Source organism: Hipposideros armiger, unplaced genomic scaffold (genome assembly GCF_001890085.2).
Source record: "Hipposideros armiger isolate ML-2016 unplaced genomic scaffold, ASM189008v1 scaffold_1, whole genome shotgun sequence".
NCBI lineage: Eukaryota > Metazoa > Chordata > Mammalia > Chiroptera > Hipposideridae > Hipposideros > Hipposideros armiger.
Window position 1 is genome coordinate 8,129,064 of NW_017731351.1, and position 19,254 is coordinate 8,148,317.

Genomic DNA, 19,254 nt, shown 5'->3' on the forward strand with positions numbered 1-19,254 from the left:
TTGAAAAACACATACTAATCCAGTCTAGTTGTGCCTTATTCACGTCTTGATTCTCAGTAAGATTTGGTTCCACCTAGAGTTAGATGTTCACCTCCCTTTGTATAAGAAGATTTCTCTCCCATTTTTATATTGATTTACTTCCCTCTTAGAGAAAGATAAATTCCAACAGCCTTGTAAACTAACCGTGTGAGATTTGTTTCCTTCAAAACGCATGTTCTGTGCATGTGAACAGCAGGGAAAAGAAACATTAGCCTCCTATAAAGTTAAATGTGATGGCTGTCACATGGCTTCATTCACAGACCTGGAGCCAAACTGCTCTCCACAAAAGTGTGCCCCGTGTGGGGGTGGAAGCGGGTAGTGATCAGGGACTGATAAGGGTCACTCCCTGTAGTCACCAATCAGCGCATCAATTGGCTCATTAATTTTATCTCTGAAAATAATTTCCTTTAAGAATGGACCTTTGAGAACCTCTTCCTTTTAACATGTATATTAAAGAAGCATCAAGGAGTCATGTAACAAAATGCCTTTATAGGACACTGACGCTTTCTGGAAGAATTCGACATTTTATGCAAGACCAGGTTCAGCAGCTGCCTTTCTTTTCAGACTATTTTAAGAAATGACTTTCTGAAGAAGGAACCCTTTTGAACAGTTGGCTGTTCGGCATTGTTGCTGTGATTTATATTTTAGCTCTTGAGGTCCAATACTTCAGACCCGAGGCAGCGTGTCTTTCACGGCAGCACGACCTTTCTGTATAAAGATGACACCATTGGACAAATTGTGTAGCCACGCAGCCACACATCTTTATTTTCTTCTGAGGTTACAGAGACTTTGCCACAGGCTAAATATAAACCTTCTCATGAGCCATCCACCCAAAATAAGAAACGCAATCATTTTAAAATGATCATTATGTTTACCTGACCCAAGTGTATTATTTTCCATGAATACGTGCTTTCTGGGCTTCAAGGAGACTTATAAGTGTATTATTTCCTATAAACTTTCATTTCTCTGTTGAATAAACACAAAGACACTCTCCACACTTGTGTAAAAGGGACACCAGTGTGTCCCGTTTGTGGTGTGAGTGGCCTTCATAATGAGACATAGCTGAACAAAAGAAGGGCCTCGTTGGTCTTACGTAAGGACTGGGAAAGGTCGGGATAGATGCTCCTCAACTTGAGAAAAACAGGGGACAGCTAGTCAGGGTTCTGCAGAGACACAGAACCAGCAGGACATAGATCTCGAAGGAGATTTTTCTGAGGAATTGGCTCACGCAATGACAGGAGCTGAGAATTCCAGCCATCTGCCATCTCTAAGCTGGAGACCCGGCAACGCTGCTGGGACATTCAATGTGAGTCTGAAGGCCTGAGAACAGGTGAGCTGATGGTTGAAATCACTTCGGAGCACCTGAGCTGAGCTGAGATGTCCCCGCTCAAGCAGGCAGGTAGGAAGCAGGCAGGGGCACGTTCTCCCTTCCTCTGCCTTTTGTCCCATCCAGGCCCCCAGTGGACGGCATGATGCCCACCCACATGGGGCGCACAATCCACTTTACTGAGCCCATGGATTCCAGGACTGATCTCACCCAGAAACACCCTCACAGACACACCAGAGCTAATGTCTAATCCAGGCACCCCAGGGCCAGTCAAACGGACACACAGTTAACCACCACAAGCGACTAAAGGAAGTCGTGAAATGTGCACTCGCTTCTCTGTCGTGGTCTTGTCAGGAACCACTTGGGCAAATGACCAACGTGCTTGTGTTACTTACTGCACGTAAGCTATGTATTTCAATCACGTGTCTGCCATCTCCGTCAAGCTATTAGTTCTTGAGTCATAATAATAGTAATAATAATAATAATAATAGCTGTTATTTAGTGATTGCTTAACAAGAGCCTGGTTTACACATTTTGTTGAGTGATTGAATGAATAAATCAATCAATCAGTAGATTCTGGAAAATCCAGACTTTTGGAAAGCCTATAATCTAGCATGAACTAACACAGCTCAAGCTCCTTCAGTGCATTCAACAAGATTCTGCTTTTTCTGTAAGACGGTTATGAAGCTAGAAATAATGTCATAGCTGATTAAATATATACAACCACCTGCTAACTGGGGAGAGCGCAGACCTGCCCAGGATACTGGGATGCATTTTCGTTGCCAGCTTTGATTTCCGTGAATGCAGTGTGATGGTCAAGAACATGGGTCTAGAGAGAGACGTCTCAGTTGAAATTCCAGTCCTGCGATCACAGGTGAATATGTGACTGCCCTGTGCCTCAGTCTCTCCGCCCACAAAAAGAGCACAATAAAGAATTGGGCTCCCAGACTTGTAGCGACTAGAGCTCCTGGTGCACACACCCCATTAAGGGTCAGTGCTGTTAGTGGTAGCTGGAACGCCATTCTCAGAATCTCACGGCAGCCGCACTGAGACCTTTATGTTCCCTGTCGCATTCGGAGTTACCTGCTCAGGCCACTCTGATAATGTGCCCTCAAGAAAGCTGACACTCACTTGTAAATTAGCTTCAGTAGAACAGTAGGTGTGAAACTTCTGGGAAGAAAAATGCGCCATGTGTTGTAAGAACAAAGTAAACTCCTGTTGATAAAGTATAACCAATTCTCTACTTGAAGGAAATAATCTAGAATTGACCATTGTAAGTAACTTCCAACCACAGCTGCTAAAAGTGGAAAACTGTGGGTGGAAACAGACATGAAAAATACCACATCACCATAGCAGCTAAGGGCCACCCGTCCATGTACCTTCAGCGCTGACAGAGTGAGAGGCAGAGCTTGGCACTGTTCTGGAAGGTCACTGGCGAGATTTAGATGCCACTCAGGGTGGTGTTAGCTTCCAGAGTGAGAGGGCCGGAAGCAATTCCGGAGTCCTGTGGACACAGAGAAACGTGGGCCGTAAACTCAGAATATTAAACCTTGGAGATGGTCTAATCCAACCTGGTTTTATAAGTGAGGACATAGGCAGAGGCATGGACGTCTAGCTCAGGGTGACAGTGGTATGTCGGGCCTGGACCCCAAAAGCAAATGTTCCTCTTACTATGTGCGTCACCCGGCTTGTGAGTTTCTCTCGTCACGATCGTTGTCTAACGATGAAATGCAAATGTGGTGAATGCTGTAGGATTTTGTCAGCTGGTGGTCAGTTTATTTAATTACTGTCAGTCAGCTGGTATTCAGGACAACTGGTTTTGAGGATCACTGAGAAATCAAAACATTGTTATAACTCTGAATCCTGCTTCCTTCAATCCGTTCCAACCCTTCTCCCAACAATATGTCAGTGGATCTCACTTCTAGCGTTGGTTGTTTGTTTTTTTAATTTTTGCAAGATTGGCGAAAGGCATTAGGAAATGAGTCATAGAAAAGTGATTTAAAGGAAGAATTCCCTCTGAAGAGTCACGAAAGGCAAATAGCTTCTTCATTGGTGTGAGTGGCAGATACAATTAAAGAACTCAGAAGAAAAATGAGGTTATACTACCAAGCTTTACTCCAGGCTGAATCTTTAACCCAATGAGCTTTGTGCATTTCTTGCTTTCCGTATTTGGTTAATCTGACACACATTGAAACGGCCCGCTCTAGGAGGGCCTAACTCTTTGAATTAAGCACTAAAAGATCTAATCGTGATGCCTGAGGATTCATGGCGCCGTGCCGTCCTGTGGAGGGACAGGCAGCATGGATCATATGAGGTGGTGAGCAGAATTTAAAGTCACCTTTATCCCAAGCTCGCCCACAGCAGACGAAAAGTTGAATTCTCTCCTGATGGTCAGAGTGCTTTACAAGATACGTGACTTTCTCGTGGCTGGTTAGTCATTGATCCCCAAAATTGTGAACCTCTGTATCACTGACCACAAGGTTCTGAAGGGACGTGTTTGCCTGGCCCCGAGAGGTCAGCTCAGAAAGGCTGAACAAGCAAAAGATGCTTTTCAGGGGAGAGGGGCTGGCGTTAGTGTCGGGTGGAGAGGCACAAGCTGTGTTGGCAGTCTTTATCCTGTAGCGTTTAGAACATCCTTTGTGGAAGGAAAGAAAGAAAACTTCCTCCTGCAAGAATAATGATGCCCTAAGGAAAAACATCTGCTCTCTGTCCAGCGCTGTGTGGATGGGGAGCAGCTGTCCTCTGATGAGAGCTGGGAGGCGGCTTATTCCCACCTCCACACTTCCGAGCGCTGTAAGCGGACCTCTCCCACTCTGATGCTGGGGGCTGGTGTAAAAAGGAAGCCCTGTATCTAAACATTTTAAACCCCCTCTTCCCCTGTTTCAGCCCACACATTCGCCTGTGGGATTGACTTAATAGAATGCAGATTTTCTTGTGAATGTGGGGCTTGGGAAAAGATTCTTCGTTTGGAGGCTAAAGAGGGGGACATTCAAAGGTTAAACACTTCTGGTGTATGTAAGTCACATGCTAAGGTCAAGATGAGAGGGTGCAGGCACCCTCGGGTGGATAGCAAAAGCTCTAGATGGCTCCGTCAGTTGTTTTACTTTGACCTTTTTACTTCACAAAAGATGGAAGTAAAGCACAGTAGTTATGTCCCAGACACAGGAAACCTAAGGGGTTTGGCAAGAGTCAAGGAGAAAACCATTACATGGAAGGAACCTGGTTCAGATTTCTTAATTTTTCTTCCCTCTGCCGTGCACCAAGCTGAAACCTGTTTCCATCAGGTGACTTGGATCTGGCTAAAGCAGTGCTAGCCGGGGGATGGCCCAGGGGCGGGGGTGGGGGTGGGGGCGTTCCTGCAAGCACTGAGCCCCAAGGCTGGCCTCCGGAAGGCCAGGAGAGAACCCCCAGCTGGCCTGTCTGGGCAGCCAGGGCCCCTGGGCAGTGGCCAGTGTTGCTTTGTGGGTGTCGGGGCTCAGGGTGGCCCGATTTTTCAGGAGAAGCCAGAAATCTATTTTTGTTTAAACCCTCCCCATTTTTAGACAGTATAACAAATTTGGTGATTTTCCCCAAACATTCAGTACCAAACAAAAGAGACGGGAGGGCACTTGTTAGGCCGGCCGGTTTTCCAGCCCCGGTTAAGGGCTTCACCCTCCTAGGAGATGTGGAGACCTTCAAACTGGAACTTATAATGAAAAGGAAGTGAAGGAAATGAGACTTTTATCTCCCATTCACTTGATAAGTACGTATTCATATTAACACATATCAAAGCTGTCTCCATCAGTAGTCGCAGTGGATATGAAGATGTGTAAGATACAGTCTGCTGTAGATGCTGGTGTGCTTAGGAGGCAGGGAAGTCCAGCCGAGGGAATTGGTGTCGTTTCACAGGTCTTCCCAAGGTGGCGGTGGTCAGCTCTGCAGGGCATCTGACCCGCTTTGGATGGGAACTGTGCCTTAAGGAGCCTATCAGTTACAGAGAATAGGTGCTTCCCGGAGAAACAGGGCATACGAAGGGACATTGATGAAAAAGAACAAGGTATATTTGAAGAAACTGTGGGTGTTAACTACAATTAAATGATTATCAAATCAAGACTAAGGATGATAATTTTTAAAAACCCTCCAAAAAATCAAAACTGGCTTCTCAAGACCCATCCCAGACCTGAGGCGACTCCCCGAGCATTGAATAGGCACCCCAGGTGATCCTGCGAGCGGGCCTGGGTGAAGTGTGTTCTGCTGGCCTCCGAGCAGAGCGTGTCTAAGATGAGAGCAGGGCGGTCAGCCTGCGGTGGAAGCCGGGTGCCATTCCCTCACTCGTGGGGCCTCCACGGGTGAGGAATTAACCTCTGTGTGTAAGACTCTGCCTGAAAAATGGAGCCGGCGTGTCCGCTTCCTAGGTGGTGTGAGAATTAAATGTAAAATGCTTACAACACAATCACTGTCCTGGTCCCCACAGTACTGGGTCCAGAATAATTACTGACTGTGAATAAGACTGGGGAGTCCTTAGCCCTGGCCCATTCTAGGCACAGTGTCAGCACAGTCACCCTGTCCCCTCCACCTGGCTTCCCTGGAACCTTGTGGCTCAGTTTAAAAATACGGCAGTAGGTCCTATATGAAAAGGTTTCTAGTATATGACATTCAAAAGAAAAAGTAAGCGCCGCGGCTGTCGCCCTGTGGCAGTGAGAGAGCTCTGTGAATCCTCGCCGCTGCCTTGATGTACAGCTTGGTTCATTTTCTCCTCCTCTCACCCAAGGCTGCTGTGGTGCCATCCGCCCAGACCCTTAAGATCACCGACTTCAGCTTCAGCGACTTTGAGCTGTCGGACCTGGAGACGGCGCTGTGCACAATTCGCATGTTCACCGACCTCAACCTCGTGCAGAACTTCCAGATGAAGCATGAGGTAGGAGTGCAGTGCCACCCTCCGGGAGTGGGCACGCGCATGCGTGCAAGGGAACTCGTTTTGATGCTAGCGTGGAATGGGGATTTCTAAGTTCCAGCCGTTGATGTATTGTCACCTAATGCATACCCGAGATTTTTAAAGGAAAATGATCAACCATTAAAAAGACGTTTATTGGGTTCTTACTGTGTATCAAGCATGAGGTTGAAGAACTGGGGAGAGTTTTCCCAACGGTGAAAATAGGAGGTGCAAAGGCAGGAGACAGAGGATTGAGGGTGGGGTGTGTGGGGCACTGGTGGAGGGGTGAGGGGATAGGGGTTTGGGGTACTGAGGGAGGGGTGAAGGGATAGGGGTTTGGGGTACTGAGGGAGGGGCTGAGAGTGGCAAGGGGAACACTGGAGAGGAAGGTAAGAAGAGAAGCAAATGATGCAGAACCCTGTAAGCTGCTCAGAGGAATTTGAATTTTGTCCTGAAAACAATGGTGAGCCGCTGAGGAATTTGAAGCGGGGAGGTAACTGATCTGATTGCAGAGGTTATGATAACACAGGACAGGGAGGACCCAAACAGAGCGAGCACTTGGAAATGAGGGGTCAGGGGGCTTGATGTGAGGTCACGCTCTGTTGCCAGCAGGGCAGCCTCTGTGGGGTAAAGATGGAAACGGATTTTACTGCTGCTCCCGACCTGTTCACCTCTCAGAAAATAGCAAGACCGAAATCGATACCTTCTAGTACTGCCTGGAGAGATTGGGGAGTTCTCTTCTGTTTCATAATGGCCGTGTGTATGGCATCAAAGAATAAGGGAGAAGAACAAGGACTGTTTAAAAAAAAAAATCAGTAATTTGCCATTAAAGTTATTTTTTTCTGCTCAGTTGAATGTCTAGTCTCCTTGTACAGATTTCCTTTCTGGAAATCTAAATACCACTATAGCACTCCATTAATTCATGAAATGAAAATGTATTCACATGTACAGTGTACGCAGCACTGTGCTGGCTACTCGTTTCAGCGGTGAAGCGAGCTGCCACAGCCCTTGAGAGCCTCTCAGTGAGGACTGAATGCGAAGGGCTGAGATAGCGGAATGAGGTTAATACAGTGCCGTTCACAGTCATTCCAGGGGCTGAACCTGGTTCTTCCGTGAAGTTGATATTACTCTTGAGTGTAAACAAATAACAAGGGTCTGTAGACTCTTCTGTAGTCGCACTTGACTCTTACTAGGGCGTGCTGACTAAAAGGCACCATGTCATTTAATTATTTCAGGACGTTCTCAAGAAAGGTTCTTTTGTTATTACGGTCCCTGCTTTACAAGTGGAGAAACTGAGACAGCCTGAGGGCAGAAAGATCAGACTTTGGGTCACAGCTCTCCTAGTGATTGGCTCTTATCTCCTTGCTCTCACATTCTCAGTTTGCAATCTGGTAGTAGGGGATAATGGTATGACTTTTTCATATGGGAGTCTTGTGAGAACCATGCATGTGTCTGTCTGTGTGATTGTCTGTACATGTATGCATGTGCACGTGTGTACACTCGGATGATATTTTGCTTACCACACAGGTGCAGGCTGCATGTCACTGATCCCTTCCTTAGGTCAGACTTGACCACGGTCATGTCACCCCATCATCTGTCTCTATTGTAGGTACGGGGCTCGTGTTTTAAGGCCTTTTCTATTCATGGAGCGCAGACATCGTTTCGAGCCAGTTCTAAATGTGAATCTCAGGTCTTCTTTTTGCAAGTTACAGGACCTTAACGAAGCTCAGGTCCCTTTGATTCCTGAGATCTCCTGTACGTACGTTAAACTAGCAAACCTGCCTTACGTTAAACTAGCAATGATTCTGTTGCAAGAGCCTGGCCGGAATGAAGGACTGTGACCCTTGTACCTATTTATGAAATTTTTATAAGTTGATCTATTTCTTAAAAACAGAAGTTTTTAGATAGCATTTGAGTGTTACATATGAAGATAGTCACGCAGAGTTTCTTTGGCAATCGCTGTTCTTACCTTTTCCTGAATTTTTGTCTGCTAGACAGTTATTTGTCCTCACTGTCTCATTCGTCTGCTCTCCTTTCCTGCTTAAATAACAACTGTTCGAACACCAGCCGGCATCTGTCTGAACGTCACAGGTTGGCCTTCCTGGCTTCGCGACTCTTCTGTCCTCTTTATTTCAGATATTGTTGTCACTGTAATTTTAGAATGATAGAATTAAAGGTTATTGCCAGAGGATGTTAGGTCATGGAGCTGCCCTGACAAAGAACATTTCCTAGTGAAACATGTCAGCTCTTCTCGTGTCTGCTCGGCTTCCTGTCCTGTAACCATCACGTCATTGCGCTCGCCGACCTTTGATGCAGACTCCTGACGCTTCTCGATAAACCTGCGTGTGCGGACTTCCCTTCGCCTTCCGCCTCGTGCCTGCCGTTCCCTGAGGTGCGGCTGCTCCGCTGTGTATGTACAGCTTTCCTCTTCCTCAGAGCCTGACTCAGCCTCTCTTCCTGGGACAACCTTGACTGCCTGCCCTCAGGAAGGCTGTTGGCGGTTTATAAAGCTGTGCTCTCAGATTTGTGTTGGTTGATTGACTTCTTTTATGTGGGCACTCGTGTTATTTTCACCACTGATGGAGATTCCTGGAGGCAGGAGCGGAGCCGTGTCTCCTGTTGCTTCTCGCTCCCACACCGTCTTGACTACGCCACCCAGGCCTTAGGGGGCCTTCGGCACGGGTGGAGACTGATTCGTGTATTGGTCATGCTCCCTGGGGTCACCCAGACTGCACAAAATTATTCCATAGTTTGCACAAAAGACTCACAGATTGGAACGTGCCAGGCATATCCACCAAGCAGACGGGGCCCTAATTTTCCTGTGTGCCGCAAGAACATCCTGATAACAGGACCAAAACCTATACTTAACTCTAGTTGCCAACTGCTGTATCCATTGGGTTACCCAAGTCTATTCGGCCCATCTTGATGAAAGCATAATAGAGTAGTCCATCAGGAATCACGTGGTCATTGCTTCACCTTACGTGAAGTACAGATGCTCCTTGACTTATGACGGTGGTTACGTCCTGATAATCCCATTGTAAATTGAAAATATCCTAAGTCAAAATAGCATTTACTACACCTGACCTGCGAAACCTCAGAGCCTGGCCAGCCGCCCCTAACCGTGTTCGGGACACTTACCTGAGCCTGTGGGTTGGAAGACCCCCCTGACACAATGAACACACTGCAGATAGTGGGTGTTTACCCTCATGGTGGCCCGGCTGGCAGGGAGCTGCGGCTCATGGCCCGGCGTCACCAGAGAGCAGGGTGTGACATGCCGTTAGCCCAAAAAAGATCCAAAGTCAAACTTCAAAGGATGCTTTCTTTTGAGTGTGCATCGCTTTCGCACCATCGTAGGTCAGACCATCATCAGTTGACTGTACGCACCTATTTAATTATATCTACAGATTCATAATAAAGAGCTCTGTCTGCAGGTTAGATTTCTGGATTTTCCTACATATTTTCCTTGATTCTTTAATTAATCCCAGCAATTTTCTCCAACACTTCACTGCATAGTTTCTAAGCATATCTGAGAAAGTTTATAGAGCTTACTGAAAATGCTCCTTCTGAGACCAATCCATCACTTCCTGTCCGACCTTGTTCAGAAGTGGTCTTGGTGAGAGAAGCTCAGCGTACCTGGGGTTAACACATGTCAGTCTTAGACACACGGGGATCCTCTGAAATGTGGACCTGAGAGGGGAGGGAGCCAGGGGACGCTTTGGTTCTCCATGGTCGGCATCCCCTGCGAACCACGTCACCGAACGGGGGCAGAGAGACCTGGAGAGAAAAGGGAGGACAAGAAGCCTTGGTTTCCGACGAAACCCTCTACGCGACTTCTGCTGGCGCTGAGGGAACCCTGGTTTTGGCCTACGCCTGTGCTGACTGCTGTGAAGCAGCAGTCTTTTCCCTGGTACTTGTCCCATTCCCCAGGGCAGTGCTCTTTGTGTTTGAAGCATCTCCAGTGATACATGTAGGGAGAAGCGCACGCTTATTTTTACAGATCCCTAAAGGCACAGTAAATCATTCAGAACTGAAGACGCAGACTCTGATGCTAAGAAACACGTGGAGTGAACACGCCGAGGACCTCGAGTCCCCGGGGGTTTTACTGAACACAACACTTAGAAGTTGCATTAAACCCAGCTTGTGAGATTTTCTCAACTGTCAGCCCTTTTTTTTCCCCACTTATTAAGATATATTTTTTCCATGTGGAGCCCAGGGCTTTATTTTGCATATACTGTTTTTTTAAATTACTCCTTGGTAACCAAGCACCTACTCTGTCTGAATATTTAAGCATAATTTAAAAGGGATAAAGAGCTAATGATTGCATCAAAACTTGTGCTGTATGCCTTGTCCCCAATCCACCCGGAGTCGCGCACTAAATACCTTTGCAGATATGCAGGATGGGAGCATGAGAACTTGAGAGTGGCTGCTTGCATGGCCCTCTAAAGTGAAATCACACATACGTGACTGTCTATTTGGATGCTCCTAACTGGTGACACATGGACATAATATCTAAAAAAGCTAGTCAGTGCCCTGCCCATGCCGAAAATACATGTCTGAGAGCTGTCTTGCATTTCACATCTAATTAAGTTAGCATGGTGGCTAACATGGTGGGCTCTGGAGTTGGACTGCTCCCATGAATTTGGGCCCCACCCTTCAGGTCCAAAGTGACCTTGAGCAAATTCCCTCTCTGAACGTCAGTTTCCTCACCTGTTAAATGATCAAATCATGCCTCCCCCAGAGGGTTAGCTGTAAATACTTTGTACAGTGCCTGGGGAGTGAATATGTGATACACGTTAGCCATTATTGTCACCACTTATGCTTTACTTCCTAAAGGTTCTTTGCAGGTGGATTTTGAGTGTTAAGAAGAATTACCGGAAGAATGTCGCTTATCATAATTGGAGACATGCCTTTAACACAGCTCAGTGCATGTTCGCAGCCCTAAAAGCAGGCAAAATTCAGGTACTTTTTAGAGCTATTCATATAGTTAAGACATTTTGTTGCTTTAATAGTAAAATTTACAGCATGTTCTTCCAAGTGTTTTAAAATGTGCACTGATGATGATTGAGAATAATATTTATCACCAGTTACAAAACAAATTATATTTTAATGTAAGAAGGCCAGTATGGCAAAATACTTAGTTGCTAACTTTCTTTCGCATGTAATGTATATGGCAATTTAAAATAGTCTGTAAATAACTTCATGTTAAATGTAAATAGTGCTTGGACAAATAAATATTTCCTTTAGAGGAAAACTCCACAGAATAAGAAAAAAGTATCAAATTTCTCATGTTCACATTCAACCTGTTCAAAAACCACTCAGGCCCTGAACTTGGCTTTGTAGATAAGGCCTGGGTTCTCTGTCGCAGGTTCTCTTGAGCCTTCAGTTAATTTTGTAAGTACTATTTCATGGGAAAGGTTTGGTGTCATACACATTGACCAGAGATCGTTGACAAAGATCAATGCAGAAAACGTTCAAGCAGCTCATTCCATAAAATTCCAGATTTTATGCATGTCTCTTTCCTGAGATTCTAGCTTCAGTGGCAATCAACTAGTTATTCTAGGTGACTCCAGGCATCCAGCATATAGCTTTCTAAGCCAGGGCTTCCATGCTTTAAAAAGATTTTAAAAATCTAAAACTGTTCTTCTCTGTCTCTGCTTTCATGGTGCACATTTCAAGTGGCTAGAGCTAGAAGAAATTATTGTTTTCCAGGAAGCCATGCGAGAAACCACAGTCGTGTGGGCTTGCCATAGCAAACATGTGTAACAAACGGTGAACTTATTTTAGAGTATGGGAAGGTCATGAGGATTGTACCACTGAAGACTGTCCTTGCTTTTTGTGAAGAATAACAAAACGACGATTTTTGTTTGTTACAAATATACTATCTAGATTGTTGAGAATTCCAGCAGAATTGAACTGATCCGAATTTCAACTTGGTTATCTTGCTAATGAAGACAAGTAGTGTAGGTAATGCAAATGGAAGATACTCTAAAACAGCCTATAACTGGCTCTGGGTTATACTATGCAACTTTTTAAAGCTAAATTTTCATTCCTGATCCTCTTTTTTTCTATTGTTTTGCTTAATATTCACATTGTCTGTGTGTGTTTAGGACATAGACTCATAGCAAAGAGTGAAGGCAGCGGAATCTGCAGGAAACTAAAAGTCAGAGGGAAAACAGCCACTGAAAGTTTCTTTTGATTATCCCATGTACACACTTAGATCACTGAGAATTAGCCACGTTTACCGTAGGTGAACAGGTGATTGACGGAGGCATTTCAGCCTTTTCTGTTGATGAGTGACATTTGCAGTGATCCCGCTCTGAAGACCAAGTTCTTCCGTGCTGAAAGGGACTGCATTCTGAGTCCCCCGTGACTAGATCAGAGAAGCACAGACGTAAAGCAGCGAGCACAAATGCATGAACCCGAAGAGCGGTGGTCTCGGGCCCTTTGCCAGCTCGCTCACCACCGCCCCCTTGTCTGGTCCTGCAGAACCAGCTGACGGACCTGGAGGTGCTGGCCCTGCTGATCGCAGCCCTCAGCCACGATCTGGACCATCGCGGCGTGAACAACTCCTACATCCAGCGGTAAGAGGGTTTCCCAAACATAAGAACGCGTGTCCTTTAAATTGCAGTTAAAAGAAGTTGCCTTAACTTCAAAAAAGTCACTAGAAAAATAATAAGACTAGTTCAGAAAAGATAGGGTTTCATCCTGGAAGAGAAAAGATAATGTTGAAAGTGCTCCGCCCAGTCCCAGGTGCTTTGTGAGTGCTCAGAAGGCGGCTTTGGTCATAGTGAGGCCGTGTGTGTAGCTCATTGTTGGGGGATTGCTGTGTGGCCAGACCTGGGTTCAGATCCTGCCTCTCCCAGTTCCCACGTGACCCTGAGCTAGGGAGCTGACTCTCTGTTCCCCGGTTTCCTGATTTGTAAAGTGCAGGTACTCGCATACCTGCCTCACAGGGCTGATGCTGTGTTAGGAGCTAAGGCCTGTCAGTCCAGGTAGAATGTCTGGTACATATTTAAGTGTTCAGTACATCTTAGCAGCAGGTGCCAGTGACAGTCCTATCATTGTCATCAGCCTGCTCTTTGGCTGATTTGGAGAGTAAGATTCTAGCTCTTCAGACAAGCGTTTCAGGCTCCATTACAGATCTTAAGTGACATTTGCAGTGACAAATGAGATGATAAAGGTGACATCACTTTCCATCAGAGTTTTGAGTCACTGAGATATTTTTATTTTCTTGCAGCAATTTATTTGAAAAGCCTGCATGTTCATGGCCAAATCTCTTAGTACTGAGCATTAAAAAAAAAAAAAATGCAGTGATTCAACTGGGTAGATTTCTTAAGGAAATTCCAGATGTCTGATATCTTGAGGGAATTTCAGAAAGCTCTCTAATCACATTCCCTGTATCTAAATAAATAGAAAACTTCATGTAAAAAGAATTGTAGTGCTGTAGCAACCTCGTCCTCTGCTGACCTTTGATGGGAACAGATAGCAAGCTCGTGCCTGAGTGTCGGAGATGGGCTGTTTTCCCCTTACAGTCTAATGTTTTGGAGAACTGACTGGGTGACAGACCCTTTGTCCCCTGTGCTTTGTCATGTGGTTGCGATCCTGAGCCTCCCTTCGACATGGGAGTAATTATGGAAGGGAACAAGAAAGTGAAAAGATACATGGAGGCACCGAGTTGAGCACAGCCTAAAGATCTAGCCTGCTCAGAGCTGGATGTGATGTTGCCGGTTGGTATACACCAGCTCCAAGACGCCATGCCGCCCTGCTGGAGAGTGGAAACACTCAGCTATTTCTTCCTTTGTTTATTTAAAAATCATTACCCGGAAAAACATCTGGAGAAACGTCATTGTCTCTTTCAAAAAAAGTCCTGGGAAAATGTCGTGGACTGCAGAAGCTTGCTTTCACACACACCACGAAGCAGACTCCACCCAGTCCAGATAACTTTTTGAGAAAAAGGAAGGAAGTGTCATAGATTTATATTTCTTTCTACATCCCTGTGGTTTGGGTAGAGGAAACCAAGAATTTTTTTGGGGGGGGGAGGAGCTTATTTCTTTTTTTCTTTCCTTAGTGGTAAATGTTTTAACAGGGACTCTTGGGAGAATAAGACACCGTAAACATCCCCACAGAAAGAGATAACTTCTAGAAGGTCCGCTGAGCCGAATCTTGTCAGATGTTCAAACACGATAGAAAGAAAACCAAAACAATGAAAAAAGGCGCAGAAATAAAAGTGACACGTCAAAAGGTGAAAAAGCTCTCACGTGACAGCAACGTTAGAAGCTGAAGTTATCCTATCATTAGTTCTTCCCAAGCATCTTCTCAGAAAATTAATTCGAAGAAAGATATCCTCGTATAGGGAGCCGTGTTTTGATGTAAGCTTTGACCCTTTGATTCCTTCCTTGATCGGGAAGACTGCCCTTATGAGGGAGACGGACAGCGAGCCAGAGAAATATTTGGGGGAAGAATTCAGTCCTGTGCTTTCTTTCCCACGTGGGTGGATGAGAGAGTCATTTCATGTAGAAATTGAATTATTTAAAAAAGAGACAGTACTAGGAACAAGATGGCTGAAGTACAGACATCTTCTAGAGAAAGCTCGTGCTAACACATGGCTCACATAGAGAAATGTCCTGTTAGGCCTGCAGTGACTGTCATTGATAGGTTTATTTGGCTTGGTTCAGGTTTGGTGTTTTATCAAGTAATACAGTGAAATTATCCTTCATTGTAGGCAGCTGGGTAATGGCCAGCCACGAGGGCCTGGCACTTGGCTAGGCAGAAGGAGAGCTGTAAGTGTATAAACTGTGGCTGCTGTTGCTCAGGAATTCTCGGATCCTCACGGAACAGTGCTGATCAATGCACGCGAGGATCCCGTGAGTCCTGAGGTGTTTAATGACCTGGGCTGCCCATGTCCAGCAGAGAAGGAGATTGGTCCAGACCGGCGTAGTCCATCTCCACTGTGAATGGAGGAAGTGACACAAGCGGGATCAGGACAAGTGGGGAGGATTTGAGAGGAGGGTGGAGGAAGGCATCCAGAGACACCAGCAGCTGGGCCTCTTTCCTCGGGAGTGGGGCTAGCCCGACTGGGAGGGCAAGTGCGAGGGCGAACGGGGAACTCGCACATCTCCGGAGGGAGAGCGCTCATCTCAGCGCCGCTGCCAGGTTTGCCGTGAAAAGGCAGGGAGCCGTGGCCGTGGGTAAAAAAGACACTGTTAGGAAGAAGCGTCTGGGAGTGAAAGGGGGAGAAATCAGAACCTCGGAGCTCAGCTGGCAAGTACGGTGGGAATCACAGGAAGAGACTCAAGGAGAACTTTATTTTTTATTTCATGTTGAACAGCTAGTTACATGCATGAAGGGGGAAAATCATGACTCCTGGCCCAAGAAATTGGGACAATATGATGGTGCCATTGATGAAAAGGAAAAACAAGTGGGGAGTGTGTGTGCTTTGGGGTGGGTGAGAAGTGAGGAGCGGGGAGGGGAAAGTAATAAATGAGGTGGTATTCAAAGAGGTGAAATGATCAATGTTTGCTTTAAGATTAGAGGTTCAGTAAAATCAGAATAAAACTCCTGTTCTCAGTGCTTTCTCTGCTCTAACGCAGTGACCAGGCCAAGCTGGAGTCCGGTCTGGCATGGGGGCACAGGGTCAGCAGGCTCTGCGAGGCCCGACGGACAGTAGACACAGCACAGGAGTCGTGATCTGTGAAGTTCTAACTGGGGAGAGGCTGTTTTAGGGGTGAAATGAGGTCATCCCTGGTGAAGTTGCAGGCCTCAGGAGCGTGGAGGGCTGAATATGGAAACAGTTAGTCCTAATGTCATAACTAATGATAATAGTCTAATAATAATAATAATAATAATAATAATAATAATAATAGAAGCCAGCACTTAGCACACCCTTATCATGTGCATTTGGAACTCCTCTTAGCACTTTACAGCGTGAGATCGCATGGTCCTACACCATCGTGCAGTGGCTCTGATGGTTAGTGGTTGGGGGCCAACTCCGGTCAGATGCCTGGGTGCAGTGCCAACCCTGCCTTGTCCTCCCCCCGTGTGACCTTGAGCAAGTCATGTAACCCGCCCCCACCCCCCATGCATTCTTCTCTGTGTAACAGAATAAAGATTAAAAGAGTTTAAGTATAAAGTGCTCGGAACGGTACCTGACACATTAAATGCTGTGCAGGTTGTAGCTGTTTCCACAGGGGATACTGTTAGGACAGATAGGAGTTCAGGACCTTGCTTTGTCCTTTGGTGGACCGGGGGTGGCAAAGACCCTGTTCCCGATAGCACCTAGAAATCGTGGAACAAAGAGGGAAGCCATTGTGTTATTGAGGTGACAGGAGATGATCATGAAATCAAGGACGTCAAAGAAGTGGGGTCAAGGGCCAAGCGAGTCATCGCCTGGATATCTGTGTCATGCGATGTGGGTACAGAGAACGGGAAAGTCAGAATCCCTGGCTCACAGAGGACGGTAGGGACGATTTAAATGCGTGACAGAGTAGTTAAGAGATTGGAGCCCAGAGCAGTACCTACAGATGAGAAGCAACATCAAGAACGTCGTCAGAGGCAGTGAACAGGAACGGGGGTGGCAGGAGTCGGTTTCGAAGGCTTTCTGTTTCTAGGGTTCTGCACTGGCGTCCTGGTGCCAGTCATAGGGCGGCCCAAACTGCAGGACCACAGGCAGGGGCGGGAGGCGGCTGGTCCCTTTCTGCTCACTGTCATCAGGTGGGGACAGAACTCCAGCTGCTGAGTTCAACCTCAAGTGAGGAGGCAGCGCACCAACAGGACTCATTGGTTTCCATGCGCATTTTTGTAACGTTGGGGCATCTGTCGCCCTTTTATTGACTCATAGCCCATGTTTTAGACCGTAAGGCAAGGCTAACGCACCATGTGCATTCGTCTCTTACAAGCCAGGCATTTTCTGATGTGAAGCCGTCCTTACTGCACGGTGTACAAATGTCACGTGCGTCTGACGTTTTAAACACGTTTGTGTTGCAGCTGCCTGATGGCATTTCTAGCCCAGCTTCCGGCCAGGCCAGTGAGTGATGCTGTGTGCACGGGCCGTGGGGTCGTGAGCCGGTGGGACACGGGGAAGGGGATGTGTGTGAACCCTGCTCTGCCACTTATGCTGATCTTGACCAAGATCATCTCTCTGAGCTTTTGGTCATCTAAACAGCAAATGTTAAAATGCCAGTGTTAGAGTGTCCTCAGCCTGCTCAACGGCAGGGACAGCCTGGCACAAGAGCTGATGTGCACGCAGCTTAATCCAGCCTGTGATGCTGGGAGTGGGAAGACAGGGAAACCCAGGAGGAGGAGGAGGAGGGGTTATCCAGCCCACACAGGCAGCGGTACCTTTGAGAAGTCATCTGAAATCAGACCCAGAACGACTCACAAACAGAGGCAGAGGGAGAGGGGCAGCTGTGTGAGCACTCCCAGACCCCGTCGGTCACAGGCGACCTCCACAGCCTGACCTCCCCACACTGCAGGCTGAGGGGCAGGAGTGCAGAAAGCCCATCATCGGGAGTGAGGGATATTCATGATGGCCCAGGGCCAGCCGCCTCCCAGCTGGCACCACAGGAAGGCTGGCAGAGCACATGTGAGACGGGACATGCATTGGTGGCCGGAGTCAGAGGTGGGGCTGAGCGTTGCGATGTGGTAGACAGAAGTGCCCTACACAGGATCCCTGTAAAAATTAAATATAAGCTCCCTAGCGCCGTGCCTCTCGGTAAACGGTGATTGTTATCATAGGGGAGAACCACTCTGAGGACTGAAGAGCTTTGCAGCCTCACAGGGCAGGGGACTTACAAACAGCTGGCACCCGGCAGATGAAACGGGTGCTAGACTCATCCTGGGTGGCCTTGAATTCCTGCATAAGTTGCATCCCAGGTATTCTGGAGTCGTCTCCTTCTCTAAGCGGAGGGCCGGAGGAAGGCTGCAGTTGTCACAGAGAGGTTGACTTTAGCATATCTAGTCTGAGTGGTGAGAAGACGCTGCCAAGAGAGGGAATACAGAACACGAGGCAGGAGTCAGCAGGGGATCATGGACTGTTTATCCCAGGCCCGCGTCCGGACTCATCTCATCTGCTCCCCTGGCTCGGGTTACCCTCTGCACCTTGATGTGTTGCAGCCAGACCTGAGCTCACACCTTTATACCCACCTGGGAGTACCTCGGGCACCTCAAAATCCACAGAGCCTGCTCGCAACTAGTCCCTGTCCCCTCCTTCGTCCCCATCGCTAACCATCTTCTCCCTTTGTCCCCTGTTGGGAATGACAGGTGGGATCTCAGCATGGCGTTTCCCCATCACCCCCTCCTCCCCAGTCAGGCCCAGCATCAGGACTCATGGCAGCCGCCACATCTGCCCCTAAACGTCTCTCCGCTCACTCTGCTTCCTTCTTTGGGGTTCTCCCCCTCGCCCAGGCTCTCGCCTAGGTTGCTGGAACGATGCCCAGCCGCCTCCCTACTACACTCCCGCAGCCCCATGCATCTCCTGGCTTGATTCCAGCTCTGCATTTGGTGTCACAGGTCGCATCTTACTCCCTTGCTGTCTCCCGTTGGCCAGTGACGGGCACAGTATCTGAGCAACTCGCCAGCTGTGGAAGGAGTGGAGGCAAGCGGGCGGATGACACTGCAGGAATTGATGAGATTACCTGCTCTCTTTCCTGCCTTTTGTTTTTCCTTAAGTTTCCCCCACTCCTTATGTATTTCCTGTTACATTTCTTCAGTCTTGGGTAGCTTTCCTCTCTCCCAAAAATAAAATGCAAAGTAAAACAAGGCTTCATATAGTCACCTAAAGAAGCGACAAATCACTCCTATTATCTAGCACTTGTGTGTTGCTGTGTTCATGAACTCCTGTCCTATAAATTAGGGACAGACACTTTGGGGAACTTTCTTTTAAAGAAGAAGTTGTGGGAATTGTGCTTTCTGTTCACATGGGAAGAGTCATGAGAAACCTGAGGTGGGGACTGTACTTGTCATGCTCGGGGACTTGATT

General features: G+C 47.1%; 2 protein-coding genes across 11 annotated transcripts in view; one reads left to right on the forward strand and one right to left on the reverse strand.

Moving 5' to 3' along the window:
* Positions 1-19,254, forward strand: part of PDE5A (phosphodiesterase 5A) — a 119,347-nt gene that overhangs the window by 79,654 nt on the left and 20,439 nt on the right. For all 6 annotated transcript variants that reach the window (XM_019623990.1, XM_019623914.1, XM_019624299.1 and 3 more), the window contains exons 12-14: positions 6,117-6,263; positions 11,112-11,237; positions 12,765-12,859. In XM_019623990.1, the coding sequence (XP_019479535.1) occupies positions 6,117-6,263; positions 11,112-11,237; positions 12,765-12,859 (368 nt within the window). The remainder of the gene's footprint in view (positions 1-6,116; positions 6,264-11,111; positions 11,238-12,764; positions 12,860-19,254) is intronic.
* Positions 15,570-19,254, reverse strand: part of LOC109371702 (uncharacterized) — a 51,298-nt gene continuing 47,613 nt past the window's right edge. Inside the window, exons 3-5 of one of the 5 annotated variants that reach the window (XR_002121953.1) lie at positions 18,069-18,253; positions 16,797-17,946; positions 15,570-16,553 (exon numbers count right to left, since the gene is read on the reverse strand). The gene's annotated coding sequence lies outside the window, so the exon portion shown is untranslated. Of the gene's footprint in view, positions 17,947-18,068; positions 18,254-19,254 lie in introns of all 5 variants that reach the window. The other 4 variants (XR_002121957.1, XR_002121951.1, XR_002121967.1 and 1 more) reach the window with 4 other exon arrangements.